This window comes from Ranitomeya variabilis, chromosome 5, assembly GCF_051348905.1.
Source record: "Ranitomeya variabilis isolate aRanVar5 chromosome 5, aRanVar5.hap1, whole genome shotgun sequence".
NCBI lineage: Eukaryota > Metazoa > Chordata > Amphibia > Anura > Dendrobatidae > Ranitomeya > Ranitomeya variabilis.
In genome coordinates, this window is record NC_135236.1 from 235,777,120 (window position 1) to 235,792,151 (window position 15,032).

Genomic DNA, 15,032 nt, shown 5'->3' on the forward strand with positions numbered 1-15,032 from the left:
ACTCTCCCTAGACGCCTCTTCACAGCCTAAGAGCTAACTACCCCTAAAGATAGAAATAATAGCCTACCTTGCCTCAGAGAAATTTCCCAAAGTAAAGATAGCCCCCCACAAATATTAACTGTGAGATAAGAGGGAAGTGACAAACACAGGAATGAAACAGATTTTAGCAAAGGAGGCCGAATCTTCTCTAGAAAGACAGAGGATAGGAAAGGGAACTATGCGGTCAGTATTGAAAACTACAAAAACCACGCAGAGTGTGCAAAAAGACCTCCACACCGACTCATGGTGTGGAGGTGCAGCTCTGTACCCCCAGAGCTTCCAGCTAGCAAGGAAATATCATAATAGCAAGCTGGACTGGAAACATAGCATGTACTGAAAAATATATTCAAAAACCGATGAACAGCAAATGACTAGCAAGGACTTAGCTTCTGCTGGAGTAGACAGGTCATCTGAGAAATCCAAGAGAGATCTGAACCAGTACTGCGACATTGACAGCTGGCATGAATTAACGATCTGGGCAGAGTTAAATAGGGAAGCCAGCAGCAGCAATAAACGAGGGCAGCTGAGAAAGCCAACCTCAAAGATCAGCAGTTCCACTTAAAGCCACCAGAGGGTGTCCAAGGACAGAACTCACCAAAGTACCATTCATGACCACAGGAGGGAGCCCGAGAACGGAATTCACAACAGATATGCTTATAAGGCAGTTCAAACAATATCTTAGCTCAACCAGGGAGGCCTGGGTAATAGTCTCAGGATCTTGCAGAGCAGAAACAGCTTACATTTCCAGCAAATGCAGATGGAAGTAAACACGAGCAACAGATGAAGGAGGATTACTGGAACTGGTGTATGCAGCAGGAACTCAGAGCAGAGTAGCAGGATAACCCCACAGGTTCACAGGAGCAGGTATATAGCCAGGGAGTCACCAGAGGTCAGGAGCTGGATGCAAGGCAGAATACTCTAGCACAGACTGAAGGCTGGGGTGGAGTTTTATAGCAGGAAGACACAGTGCACATGAGACCAAAGACACCATCTTAGAAAAGGGCAGTAATGCACAAAAAGGTAATAAAAAATGTTCAGAGTCCTGACATTACTCCCGCCTTAGAAGCGGCCTCAGGACGATCCTGGACCTGGTTTCTCATGGAATCTCTGATGAAAACGAGAAATCTTCTGTTGGGCATTGATGTTTTCCACAGGTTCCCAAGAGTCTTCCTCAGGGGGATATCCCTGCCATCTTATCAGATATTGGAGCCGATTCCTGCGAATCCTGGAATCAACAATTTCCTCCACCACAAATTGTTCTTGCCCATCAATCACCACAGGCTGCGGAGGTGGCACAACACGTCCCTGGAAGGTATTAGGAGATACAGGCTTTAGTAAAGATACATGAAAAACTGGGTGTACCTTCATAGTCCTAGGCAGCTTCAGCCGGCAGGCCACAGAGCTCACAATACCGTTGATCTTGAAAGGGCCAATGAATTTCTGTCCAAGTTTTTGTGAAGGAACGTTTAACTTCAGATTCTTAGTTGCTAACCACACGGAATCTCCTACCTTGAACATGGGTGCAGATTTACGGAATCTATCAGCCGATCTCTTGTAACGTTCTTGAGCTGTGGTCAGGGATTCCTTCAGAACCTCCAGATTTTGCCTCATCGCAGTCAGCCTTTCCTCCACTGCCAGAACCGGATAAATAATTGGAGACCTAAGTAAGATACACAGATGATAACCCAGATTGGCAAAGAAAGGTGTAAATTTAGTGGAGGAGCTCTGAGAATTGTTATATGAAAATTAAGCTAACGGCAGCAACTCCAACCAATCATCCTGGAGATGGCTGACATAGCATCTTAGATATTGTTCCAGCGTCTGGTTGGTACGCTCAGTCTGACCATTTGTCTGGGGATGATAAGCGGAAGAGAGACAGACATTAATATTGAGAGCAAAACCCCTTCCAGAATCTTGAAGTGAACTGCACTCCATGGTCAGAGATGATCTCATCCGGAACCCCATGCAAACGAAAGACATTCTGTATAACCAAGTTCACCGTATCTTTAGCTGAGGGGAGGCCGGTGCATGGAACAAAATGAGCAGCTTTAGTCAGGCGATCAACTACCACCATGATTGTATTCATGCCCCCCGATGTGGGTGGAGCGCCCCCACGTTAAGGGCAATAGGGTACTCGGTACCGGGTCCCTCTGTCTCGGTTCTGAGGACGTCACAGTGGCCCAACCCGGTCTGTGGCCTTTCTGAGGGGCGTCCAATTAAAGGAGAAGTTTGTCTGGTGTTCGTGACGCCACCCGTGGTATTCAGTCAGGGTGGCCGACGCTGCTAGGGTGATGGAATGGCAGCTAGATGGTATACCTTCCCACAGGTGAAGTATGTCCCCAAGGCTTCCCAGATGTGTAGGTGGTGATGGTGGACATTGTAAGGCGCAATGAATAACAAGGACACAAAGGTTGCAGTCTCTTTACCTTTTACTGAAGACTTCAGGGTCCACATTCCAGAGTACCATTCACAGGGCAAGCAGAGTCCAGCCGGTCCGAAGGCACATCCAGAGTTCCCTTATCCAGGTGGAAATCAGTAGCCTTCCTACTAGCGCCTGTGTTGTGTAGTACCTCCCTGCTGAACACCACGGGATAGTCCTCACAACTTTCATGGATGTTTCTGATCTTCTCTCTCTCTGTCCCCCAGATGGTATGGATAGGACAACCCGTATGACGGGGTAGGCCTGGAGCTTATTTATAGGGACCCTAGAGATGCCCCTCTCCCACAATTTGCCTCCGTGTCTTCTTAGGTATTAAGGTCGGGCAACCAACTTGGAATTGACTGTCCTGCCGGTCTCTGAAGTAATACTTAGAGTCAATTACTTCCTCGGTGTTCCAGCCACCGGCTACGCACCTCAGAAGGAGGCTGCCGATCTTGGGGCAGAACTCCTCCCGGTATTATCTCCTTGTGCTGTGACTTCGTTTCTCACTCTCCACAATACACTTCGCTTCATGTCCTATCTTAGGATGCTGCCGCAAAGGGTGCAGGTGCAGCTCCGTAACGTTCTATCTCGTGCTTGGCCTCTCTCAGGATCCCAACCCTGACAGGGACCCTCTGTCTGCAGCTCAGATGTTCCTCCTTCTCCCCCTGTCTGCGTGACAGGTCATCTCTGGGTCAAATCCAGGTAGCTTCTGACTAACTTCCTATCCAACCCACCAGTTTTACCCGTGTGTGAGGAGTGCCCTAATAGATAGAAGCAAGGCTCCCCCTGGTGGACAGGAGTGTGAAGTGTAGTGTGTGACTTGTGATACCTGGTCAGGTGAACTCCTTTAGTACCATCAGACGTAATATCACTCCCCCTGGTGGAAGAGCGACATTACTGCAACGACCAGGACTCTGGGGCGCTGCATAGGCAGCTCCACAATAACACAATAAAGTCCATTGATATAGACCCCCAAGGGTGGGACGGAACAGGTAATGGTTGTAGAAGACCCGTAGGTGCCACATGAGGAGTCTTGTAACGAGCACATACCTCGCAAGAGAGAACATAGTCCTTGGTATCCTTCAGGCAAGTTGGCCACTAGAAGAATCGGCTCAGGAACTCTTGTATCTTCTGTACCCCCCTGTGACCAGCCAACTTGGAGTCATGTACCAACTTGAGGATCTGCAGAGAGACGACCTCAGGGACATAGATACGTCGATCTCTGAACCACATGCCACCCTTAAAGACAAGATTAATATCCACAGGTGGGTTGGCCAGAAATACATCACCGTCATAGGCCTCCCTGCACTCCTTCCACAAGTCCTGATCGTGGATAACTCCGATGAAATTGGCATCAGATAGAATGGTCTTGGACGGGGCTCCAGGTACAGAATCCGCAGCATGGATTCGGGATAAAGCATCAGCCTTCCCATTACGAGAACCTGAAAGGTACGAGATAACAAAGTTAAATTGATTTAAAAATAACTTCCAATGAGCCTGACGAGGAGAAAGACATCTAGCGGATCTAAGGAACTCTAAATTGCGATGGTCAGTTAGCACTATGATCTGTTGTGCAGCTCCTTGCATATGATGCCTCCATTCTTTGAAAGCTGCAATAATAGCCAGCAATTCCTTGTCTCCCACATCGTAATTCTTCTCTGCTGAGGTTAGTCTATGGGAAAAGAAAGCACAAGGATGTAGCAGACCCTTCTATCCAGTTCTTTGGGAGAGAATAGCCCCCAAAGCATTATCAGCATTACTAGATTCCATGTTCAGCCCCTGGGGAGAGATGATATAACCTAAGAACTGTATCTCAGAATGATGGAACTCGCATTTCTCCGGCTTAATATACAGATGGTTCTCTTTCAGACGTCTTAAAACAGTTTTGACATGTTCTTCATGTTCCTGTAGAGAGTCAGAAAAGATTAGTATATCGTCCAAATAGATCACTACAAACTGGTCCAGCAAATCTCTGAATATGTCATTAGCAAGATGTTGAAACGTTGCAGGGGCGTCACAAAGCCCGAAGGGCATCACAAGAGATTCAAAGTGTCAATACCGGCATCTGAATGCTGTCTTCCACTCATCCCCTGGACAAATACGCACCAAATTATAAGCCCCACGAAGATCCAGTTTAGAGAACACCTTAGCATGGCGGACTCTTTCCAGTAATTCGGGAATCAGAGGCAAAGGATAATGGTTTTGTACGGTTACCTTATTGAGTTCCCGATAGTCAACACAGGGTCTCAGGGTCCCATCCTTCTTCTTTACAAAAAAGATAGGTGCCCCTGCTGGTGAGGAAGAAGGACGTATGAAGCCTTTGGCCAGATTTTCATCAATATACTCCTTTAAGGCTTGAAGCTCGGGTGCCGCCAAAGGGTATACGTTACCAAAAGGAATAGCTGCCCCAGGAAGAAACTCAATGGGACAGTCATAATGCCTGTGTGGAGGAAGCTGATCTGCATTCTTCTTGTCATAGATGTCAGAGAACTCTTTATATGCTGGAGGTAAAGAAAATACCTGTACATGTGGTTCCGTAGCCGTGGACTCAGGAACAGCTTCAGTTAAGGCTGAGTTGCTCCTTGTTGGAAAGATAATCTCCTTGGTCTCCCAGTTGATAATTGGGTTCTGAGAACGTAACCAAGGAATGCCTAAAATCACAGGAAAATGAGGAGAAGAAATTAGCAAGAAAGAAAGTTGCTCCTGATGATTAGGCTCCAACAAAATTTCAAGGGGTACGGTCTCCTGATCCACAGGCCCAGAGATTAAAGGTGACCCATCCACTGTTTCCATGGTAATTGGAGAGGCTCTTTGCTGAATTTCAGTACCATGTTCCTTGGCAAATGCGATATCCATGAAATTGCCACCTGCACCAGAGTCAATCATAGGCTGGTTTCACACTTGCGTTTTGATCTGCAGCGTTTGTAAAAAAACGCATGTGGTGAAAAAACGCATGTAAACGCGTGCAAACGCTGCGTTTTTTAGACGTATGTGTTTTTGCATGCAGAAAAAAATGCGGCGTTTTGACGCGTTTACATACGTTTTTTCCTGCGTTTGCGTTTTTGAAACGCATGCTGAGAAGTGTGTGACAGCTGCCAATCATCAAAATCAACTAGAAAACCCACTATTAATAGAATTAGCTAGGGTTAGGGTTAGGGATAGGGTTAGGGTTAGGATCCCTAGGGTTTAGGGTTAGGGGTAGCTTTTCATTAGAAGAATGTCCTGGTCACCAGGTCACTGATAAGCCACCCCCCACCATCAAGGTGATAAAGGGATCCAAACCCTAACCCTACCCCTAACCCTAAACTGTTGTGAATTCTGCTCTTGGGCTCCCTCCGGTGGTTGTTGGTGGTAGTGCAGTTGTCTTGGGGTTGTAATCCGGGCAGGTGTTTCTGCTGATTGCAGCTCTATTAGGTATTTAGGTGTGCAGGATCCATGAGTCCATGCCAGTTGTCCATTGTACTTGGAGGGATTGCATCTCTCTCTGGCTCCTCATGCCCTGCTGCCAGTTCAGCTAAGATAAGTGTCTGTTTTTTTGTCTCTGTGCACACATGCAGTGTGCTTTGCAATTCAGTGCAATTCATTGTGTTTTTGTCCAGCTTAGACTTTGTTTGGATTTTTCAGTCATGCTGGATTCTCAGGAGATGCAGATATACTTTCTATGTCTTTAGTTAGATGTAGAATATTTGTATTATCTGCTGTGGATATTTTTAGGATTTTAATACTGACCGCTTAGAATTCTGTCCTATCCTTTTCTATTTAGCTAGAAGTGCCTCTTTTGCTAAATCCTGCTTTTCTGCCTGCGTGTGTTTTTCCTCTTATACTCACAGTCAATATTTGTGGGGGGCTGCCTATCCTTTGGGGTTCTGCTCTGAGGCAAGATAGAATTCCCATTTCCATCTATAGGGGTATTTAGTCCTCCGGCTGTGTCGAGGTGTCTAGGACGTGTTAGGTACATCCCACGGCTACTTCTAGTTGCGGTGTTAGTTTAGGGGTTGCGGTCAGTACAGGTACCACCTACTCCTGAGAAAGTATCTCATGCGGCTCCAAGGTCACCAGATCATAACACTAACCCTAGGGATCCAAACCCTAACCCTAACCCTAACCGTAACCCTAGGGATCCTAGGGATCCATAGGGATTGGCTATTATGTTGACCTGGAGACCAGGACATTCTTCTAATAAAAAGCTTTGTTCAATGTGGACACCCCAAGATATACGGTATTGCTATAGAGTACTAAAAATATAAACTCGGAGAGTATTCACTGTTGTGAACTCTGTTTTTGGGCTCCCTCTTGTGGTCACAAGTGGTACTGTGTGAGTGCTGTCTTTGGGCTCCCTCTGGTGGCTCTTTGTGAAATTCTGCAGGTCTGAGGCTGATCAGCTGTCTCGTTATCTGTTAGCTGGTTTCCTACTTAGCTCACCTGGACTATCAGTTGTTGCCTGCTGTCGATGTATTCAGTGCTATTTTGATCTCTCCTGAATTCCTTCGTTATCAGTCTCGCCAAGAGAAGCTAAGTTTCAGTTTGGTTATTTTTTGCTCATCGGTGCTCAATATGTTTCTTGGTTATTTATTTGTCCTTGTACAGCTTGCTAATATGTGATTTCCTTGCTTGCTGGTAGTTCCTGGGGGCTGAGTTTCTCCCCTCACACCGTTAGTTGGTGTGGGGGTTCTTGAATTCTCAGCGTGGATATTTTGTATAGGGTTTTTTACTGACCGCACAGTTCCCTGTCTGTCTTCTGCTATCTAGTATTAGTGGGCCTCATTTGCTGAATCTGTTTTCATTTCTACGTTTGTATTTTCCCCTTACCTCACCGTTATTATTTGTTGGGGGCTTCCTATATCTTTGGGGTCATTTCTCTGAGGCAAGTGAGGTCTCACTTTCTCTATAGGGGTAGCAAGTTTCTCAGGCTGCGTCGAGACGTCCAGGAATTTAGGCACGTTCACCGGCTGCCTTTAGTGTGTTTGGTTAGGATCAGGTTGCGGTCAGTCCAGTTACCACCTCCCTAGAGCTTGTTCAATGTTCAGTAACTTAGCTAGTCCATTCTGTGATCCTCAGCCACTAAGGATCACAACAGTACAGCAGGCCAACGGTGTTTAATGCATCGCAGAAGTGGGATAAGAGAAGTCCTGAGTACAATTTTTTTTTTTTTCCTTTCCTTTTGCTGCAGTCTGTCCAGCTTCTCTCATCCCCTTAATCTCTGGGTGGCTTTGAGTTCAGCTGCAGACATGGATATTCAGAGTCTGACTTCTAGTGTGGATCGTCTTGCTGCAAGGGTGCAAAGCATTCAGGATTTTGTTGTTCACAGTCCTATGTCTGAGCCAAAAGTACCTATTCCTGAGTTGTTTTCTGGAGATAGATCTAGGTTTCTGAATTTTAAGAATAATTGTAAATTATTTCTTTCTTTGAGACCTCGTTCCTCTGGTGATTCCGCTCAGCAAGTTAGAATTGTTATCTCCCTGTTACGTGGCGACCCTCAGAATTGGGCTTTCTCCCTGGCGCCAGGAGATCCTGCATTGCTGAATGTGGATGCGTTTTTTCTGGCGCTTGGATTGCTTTATGAGGAACCTAATCTTGAGAACCAGGCAGAAAAGGCCTTGTTGGCTCTCTCTCAGGGTCAGGATGAAGCTGAGGTGTATTGTCAAAAATTTCGGAAATGGTCGGTGCAATGGAATGAGTGTGCCCTGGCTGCAAATTTCAGAGAAGGTCTTTCTGAAGCCATTAAGAATGTTATGGTGGGGTTCCCCACGCCTGCAAGTCTGAATGACTCAATGGCTTTGGCCATTCAGATTGATCGGCGTTTGCGGGAGCGCAAATCTGCGCACCATCTGGCGGTGTTTTCTGAACAGAGACCTGAGTCTATGCAATGTGACCGAATTCTGACCAGAATTGAGCGGCAAAGTCATAGACGTCAAAATGGGTTGTGCTTTTACTGTGGTGATTCAACTCATGTTATCTCAGCATGCTCTAAGCGCTTAAAAAAAATCGCTAAAACTGTCACCGTTGGTTCTATACAGCCTAAATTCATTTTGTCTGTTACTTTAATTTGTTCTTTGTCATCCTACTCGGTTATGGCTTTTGTGGATTCAGGTGCTGCCCTGAACCTGATGGATTTGTCGTTTGCCAGGCGCTGTGGTTTTGTCCTGGAGCCTTTAGAATTCCCTATTCCACTGAGGGGAATTGATGCTACACCATTGGCTGAGAATAAGCCTCAGTATTGGACTCAAGTGACCATGTGCATGACTCCTGTACATCAGGAGGTGATTCGCTTTCTTGTGCTGCATAATTTGCATGATGTTGTCGTTTTGGGTCTGCCATGGTTGCAGGCCCATAATCCAGTACTGGATTGGAAAGCTATGTCTGTTTCAAGTTGGGGTTGCCAGGGGATTCATGGCGATGCTCCTTTGGTGTCAATTGCTTCTTCCACTCCTTCTGAGGTCCCTGAGTTTTTGTCGGACTACCAGGATGTATTTGATGAGCCCAGATCCGGTGCCCTGCCTCCTCACAGGGATTGTGATTGTGCTATAAATTTGATTCCTGGTAGTAAGTTCCCTAAGGGACGACTTTTTAATTTGTCTGTACCAGAACATGCCGCGATGCGGAGTTATATAAAGGAGTCTTTAGAGAAGGGACATATTCGCCCGTCCTCCTCCCCTCTTGGTGCAGGATTCTTTTTTGTGGCCAAGAAGGATGGTTCTCTGAGACCTTGTATAGATTATCGTCTTCTAAATAAAATCACGGTCAAATTTCAGTATCCTTTGCCATTATTATCTGATCTGTTTGCTCGGATTAAGGGGTCCAGTTGGTTCACCAAGATAGATCTTCGTGGTGCGTATAACCTTGTGCGTATTAAGGAGGGGGATGAATGGAAAACAGCATTTAATACGCCCGAAGGCCATTTTGAGTACTTGGTGATGCCTTTTGGACTCTCTAATGCTCCTTCTGTGTTCAAGTCCTTCATGCATGACATTTTCCGAGAATATCTGGATAAATTTATGATTGTGTATCTGGATGACATTTTGGTCTTTTCTGAGGATTGGGAGTCCCATGTGAAACAGGTCAGGATGGTATTTCAGGTCCTGCGTGCTAATGCCTTATTTGTGAAGGGCTCAAAATGTCTCTTCGGAGTACAGAAGGTTTCGTTTTTGGGTTTTATTTTTTCCCCTTCTACTATTGAGATGGACCCAGTCAAGGTCCAGGCTATTCATGACTGGACTCAGCCTACATCTGTTAAGAGTCTTCAGAAGTTCTTGGGTTTTGCTAATTTTTACCGTCGCTTCATTGCTAATTTTTCTGGCGTGGTTAAACCCTTGACGGATTTGACCAAGAAGGGTTCTGATGTGACTAATTGGTCTCCTGCGGCCGTGGAAGCCTTTCGGGAGCTGAAGCGCCGGTTTTCTTCGGTTCCAGTTTTGTGTCAGCCTGATGTCTCTCTTCCTTTTCAGGTCGAGGTTGATGCTTCTGAGATTGGAGCAGGGGCTGTTTTGTCGCAGAGAAGCTCTGATTGCTCTGTGATGAAGCCTTGTGCTTTCTTTTCAAGAAAGTTTTCGCCTGCCGAGCGGAATTATGATGTTGGTAATCGGGAGTTGTTGGCTATGAAGTGGGCATTTGAGGAGTGGCGACATTGGCTCGAGGGAGCTAAGCATCGTGTGGTGGTCTTGACTGATCACAAAAATCTGATTTATCTCGAGTCTGCCAAGCGACTGAATCCTAGACAGGCTCGTTGGTCGTTGTTTTTCTCCCGTTTCGATTTCGTGGTCTTGTACCTGCCTGGTTCGAAAAACGTGAAGGCTGATGCTCTTTCTAGGAGTTTTGTGCCTGACTCTCCGGGAGTTTCAGAGCCGGCTGGTATCCTCAGAGAGGGAGTGATTTTGTCTGCCATTTCCCCAGATTTGCGACGAGTGCTGCAGAAATTTCAGGCGGATAGACCTGACCGTTGCCCACCAGAGAGACTGTTTGTCCCAGATAGATGGACCAGCAGAGTTATTTCCGAGGTTCATTCTTCGGTGTTGGCAGGCCATCCTGGGATTTTTGGTACCAGAGATTTGGTGGCTAGGTCCTTCTGGTGGCCTTCCTTGTCGTGGGATGTGCGTTCCTTTGTGCAGTCCTGTGGGATTTGTGCTCGGGCTAAGCCTTGCTGTTCTCGTGCCAGCGGTTTGCTTTTGCCTTTGCCTGTCCCGAAGAGGCCTTGGACGCACATTTCCATGGATTTTATTTCGGATCTTCCAGTCTCTCAGAGAATGTCTGTCATCTGGGTGGTGTGTGATCGTTTTTCCAAAATGGTCCATTTGGTGCCCTTGCCTAAGTTGCCTTCCTCCTCCGATTTGGTTCCTCTATTTTTTCAGAATGTGGTTCGCTTGCACGGCATCCCTGAAAATATTGTGTCTGACAGAGGATCCCAGTTTGTTTCCAGATTTTGGCAGATCTTTTGTGCTAAGATGGGCATTGATTTGTCTTTTTCGTCGGCCTTCCATCCTCAGACGAATGGCCAAACCGAGCGAACTAATCAGACCTTGGAAACTTATTTAAGATGTTTTGTTTCTGCTGATCAGGATGATTGGGTGACTTTTTTGCCATTGGCCGAGTTTGCCCTTAATAATCGAGCTAGTTCTGCTACTTTGGTTTTGCCTTTTTTCTGCAATTCTGGTTTTCATCCTCGTTTTTCCTCGGGTCAGGTTGAGCCTTCTGACTGTCCTGGGGTGGATTCTGTGGTGGATAGGTTGCAGCAGATTTGGAACCATGTGGTGGACAATTTGAAGTTGTCACAGGAGAAGGCTCAGCGCTTTGCCAACCGCCGTCGCGGTGTGGGTCCCCGACTTCGTGTTGGGGATTTGGTATGGCTGTCTTCTCGATATGTTCCTATGAAGGTCTCCTCTCCTAAATTCAAGCCTCGCTTCATCGGTGCTTATAAGATTTTGGAAATCCTTAACCCGGTGTCATTTCATTTGGACCTCCCAGCGTCGTTTGCCATTCATAACGTGTTCCATAGGTCTTTGTTGCGGAGGTATGTGGTGCCTGTGGTTCCTTCTGTTGAGCCCCCTGCCCCGGTGCTGGTTGAGGGCGAATTGGAGTACGTGGTGGAGAATATCTTGGATTCTCATATTTCTAGACGGAGACTTCAGTATTTGGTTAAGTGGAAGGGCTATGGTCAGGAGGATAATTCCTGGGTTGTCGCCTCTGATGTTCATGCGGCCGATTTGGTTCATGCCTTCCATGTGGCTCATCCTGATCGCCCTGGGGGTTTTGATGAGGGTTCAGTGACCCCTCCTCAAGGGGGGGGTACTGTTGTGAACTCTGTTTTTGGGCTCCCTCTTGTGGTCACAAGTGGGTACTGTGTGAGTGCTGTCTTTGGGCTCCCTCTGGTGGCTCTTTGTGTAATTCTGCAGGTCTGAGGCTGATCAGCTGTCTCGTTATCTGTTAGCTGGTTTCCTACTTAGCTCACCTGGACTATCAGTTGTTGCCTGCTGTCGATGTATTCAGTGCTATTTTGATCTCTCCTGAATTCCTTCATTATCAGTCTCGCCAAGAGAAGCTAAGTTTCTGTTTGGTTATTTTTTGCTCATCGGTGCCCAATATGTTTCTTGGTTATTTATTTGTCCTTGTCCAGCTTGCTAATATGTGATTTCCTTGCTTGCTGGTAGCTCTAGGGGGCTGAGTTTCTCCCCTCACACTGTTAGTTGGTGTGGGGGTTCTTGAATTCTCAGCGTGGATATTTTGTATAGGGTTTTTTACTGACCGCACAGTTCCCTGTCTGTCTTCTGCTATCTAGTATTAGTGGGCCTCATTTGCTGAATCTGTTTTCATTTCTACATTTGTATTTTCCCCTTACCTCACCGTTATTATTTGTTGGGGGCTTCCTATATCTTTGGGGTCATTTCTCTGAGGCAAGTGAGGTCTCACTTTCTCTATAGGGGTAGCAAGTTTCTCAGGCTGCGTCGAGACGTCCAGGAATTTAGGCACGTTCACTGGCTGCCTTTAGTGTGTTTGGTTAGGATCAGGTTGCGGTCAGTCCAGTTACCACCTCCCTAGAGCTTGTTCAATGTTCAGTAACTTAGCTAGTCCATTCTGTGATCCTCAGCCACTAAGGATCATAACAATTCACTGTCATATTGTTAGGGTTAGGGTTAGGGGTAGGGGTAGGGTTAGGGTTAGGGTTAGGGGTAGGGTTAAGGTTAGGGTTTGGATCCCTAGGGTTAGGGTTAGGGTTAGGGTTAGGGTTAGGATCCCTTTATCACCCTGATGGTGGGGGGTGGCTTATCAGGGTATATTCTTGTTTTTTTCTATAAAAACGCATGCGTTTAAAATGCAAGCAAACGCATGTACGCAAAAACGCATGCGTTTCCATAGACATCAATGTTTATTTTTTGCCGCAAATCAAACGCAAATGAACGCATGCGTTTTTTTGCGGCAAAAAAACACCTCTGAAAATTACTACATGTTGCATTTCTGCAAAAGAACGCATGCAGCAAAAAAACGTATGCGTCGTTAAACGCGGCAAAACGCGTACAAAAAAAACGCATGTGTTTTTAATGTTAAACATAAGGAAAAAAAACGCATGCGTTTTTTTTGGTAAAAACGCTGCAGATCAAAGCGCAAGTGTGAAACCAGCCATAGCTGCACTGGAAATCCACTGTCCTGAACACAGGATCTTAATAGGGAGAGAACAGTGAGAGTTCTTTTCCTTAAGCTCCTTGGGGGGTGAAGTCATAGAAAGTGAATGGAATACAGCGTTTAAAGGCAGGCTACATTCAGAGATGTCAGATTCATCATCACAGTTGTCATACTCCCCTACTGCTGCTAGCACCTTGTTAGGCCGTCTAGGACACTTAGGACAATTGATCAAGAAGTGGTCAGACTGGCCGCAGTAGAAACATAGACTTTCACGAAGGCGATGCTCCCGACGCTCATTGATCTCACGCCTCTGAACGGAATCAATTTGCATGGGCACCTCCTCCACCTCCCGAGATGTTTTACCTGCAGGCTCTTTGGAAGGGAAAAGTTAGAAATATGGTTATATGCAGCAAACTTCTCCTGCCTACTCTCAGTAAGGCGAATGTCAATGCGCACACAATGCTGTATAAATGTCTCTAGCTCTTGTGGTGACTCAGAGCGAGCTAGTTCATCTTTTACAATACTAGACAGACCCCTTTTAAAAATAGGCAATTGTGCATAACTGTCCCAATTGGTATCTACCGCTAATCTCCTGAATTCAGTAGCATACTCAATAACAGAACGTTTTGCCTGGCATAAAGACAATAAAGAAGATTCAGCGGTTGCACGGCAATTAGGATCATCAAACATTAATGCCATAGCGGCCAAGAAATCATCCAAGTTATTTAACCGTGGGTCACGAGACTCAATCATCGGATTCGTTCAGGCGAGCGCTTGTGCAGTCAGCGGCATTATTACACACAATACTTTGGATCTATCATTAGGAAAACGGTCAGCATGCACATCAAAATATAGCATACATTGATTCACAAAGCCACGAAATTTGTCGCGATCACCATTAAATCTGAATGGGGGCAACTTAGGTGGGCTAGCTGGTGGCGGTTGCCCAGAGGGAAAAGTCGCTTGTGCAGCTATTTGCGTGCTTATGTCCTGAAAAGCCCGTCCATACTGGGACTCTATGCCAGGAAGTTTGTTTTCCTTGGCTGCCATGCGGGTGCTTAAGTCCTGCAAAGTATGTCCAAACACTTGCTGATTGTGTTTAAAGCTTCCAACCTTCTTTTGCAGACCTTCCACATCTTTCTGCAGTGATCTAATTGTGGAAAACACCTGCTCTAGTCTGCTTTCTGAAGTCATTGTTCCAGCAGTCTCCTTTTTTTTTTTAGGCTAGAGTATCCTGTAATAATTATAGGGGATAACTCAGGAGACTCTTTGCGTGGAACAAGACAACTACAGGACACACTTTTATAAGTGGTAAAGTCTATATTATCACACGGTGATTCAAACAGGTGCAGAGAGAAACTCAAGTCCACAATACTTGGTGCAAATATCAAATGCAGCTCAGCAGTCTATAGGAAACTTCAGAGGAAAATGCAATCACGCTAAAGTCTATGAAGCACAATCATTCTTGAGGATACTTGACACGAATAAGTCCTTGCTTAGTCCAAAACACAGATAGATATGCTTATAAGGCAGTTCAAACAATATCTTAGCTCAACCAGGGAGGCCTGGGTAATAGTCTCAGGTTCTAGCAGAGCAGAAACAGCTTACATGTCCAGCAAATGCAGATGGAAGTAAACACGAGCAGCAGATGAAGGAGGATTACTGGAACTGGTGTATGCAGCAGGAACTCAGAGCAGAGTAGCAGGATAACCCCACAGGTTCACAGGAGCAGGTATATAGCCAGGGAGTCACCAGAGGTCAGGAGCTGGTTGCAAGGCAGAATACTCTAGCACAGACTGAAGGCTGGGGTGGAGTTTTATAGCAGGAAGACACAGTGCACATGAGACCAAAGACGCCAACTTGGAAAAGGGCAGTAATGCACAAAAAGGTAATAAAAAATGAGTCAAACAAAACCACCTTGGCTGATTATAACAACATTACGTATACAAGTTCTGTGGCA

The 15,032-nt window shown here is 46.0% G+C and overlaps 1 protein-coding gene across 1 annotated transcript; it reads right to left on the reverse strand.

Moving 5' to 3' along the window:
* Window positions 1-994: 994 nt before the first annotated feature.
* LOC143773564 (chromobox protein homolog 5-like) lies at window positions 995-1,657 on the reverse strand. Its single transcript, XM_077260971.1, has 2 exons — window positions 1,549-1,657; window positions 995-1,344 (listed from the first exon to the last, which is right to left on the reverse strand). Exons 1-2 carry the CDS (start codon window positions 1,648-1,650, stop codon window positions 1,111-1,113), a joined length of 336 nt encoding a protein of 111 aa, XP_077117086.1. The 5' UTR covers window positions 1,651-1,657; the 3' UTR covers window positions 995-1,110.
* Between the last annotated feature and the right edge of the window lie 13,375 nt (window positions 1,658-15,032).

Coding starts and splice junctions, on each gene's coding strand:
- LOC143773564 (XM_077260971.1), bottom strand. CDS start 1,650: ATGAGGCAAAATCTGGAGGTTCTGAAGGAATCCCTGACCACAGCTCAA. Junction 1,345..1,548: donor AATCTGCACCCATGTTCAAG/GTAGGAGATTCC, acceptor AATACCTTCCAG/GGACGTGTTGTGCCACCTCC.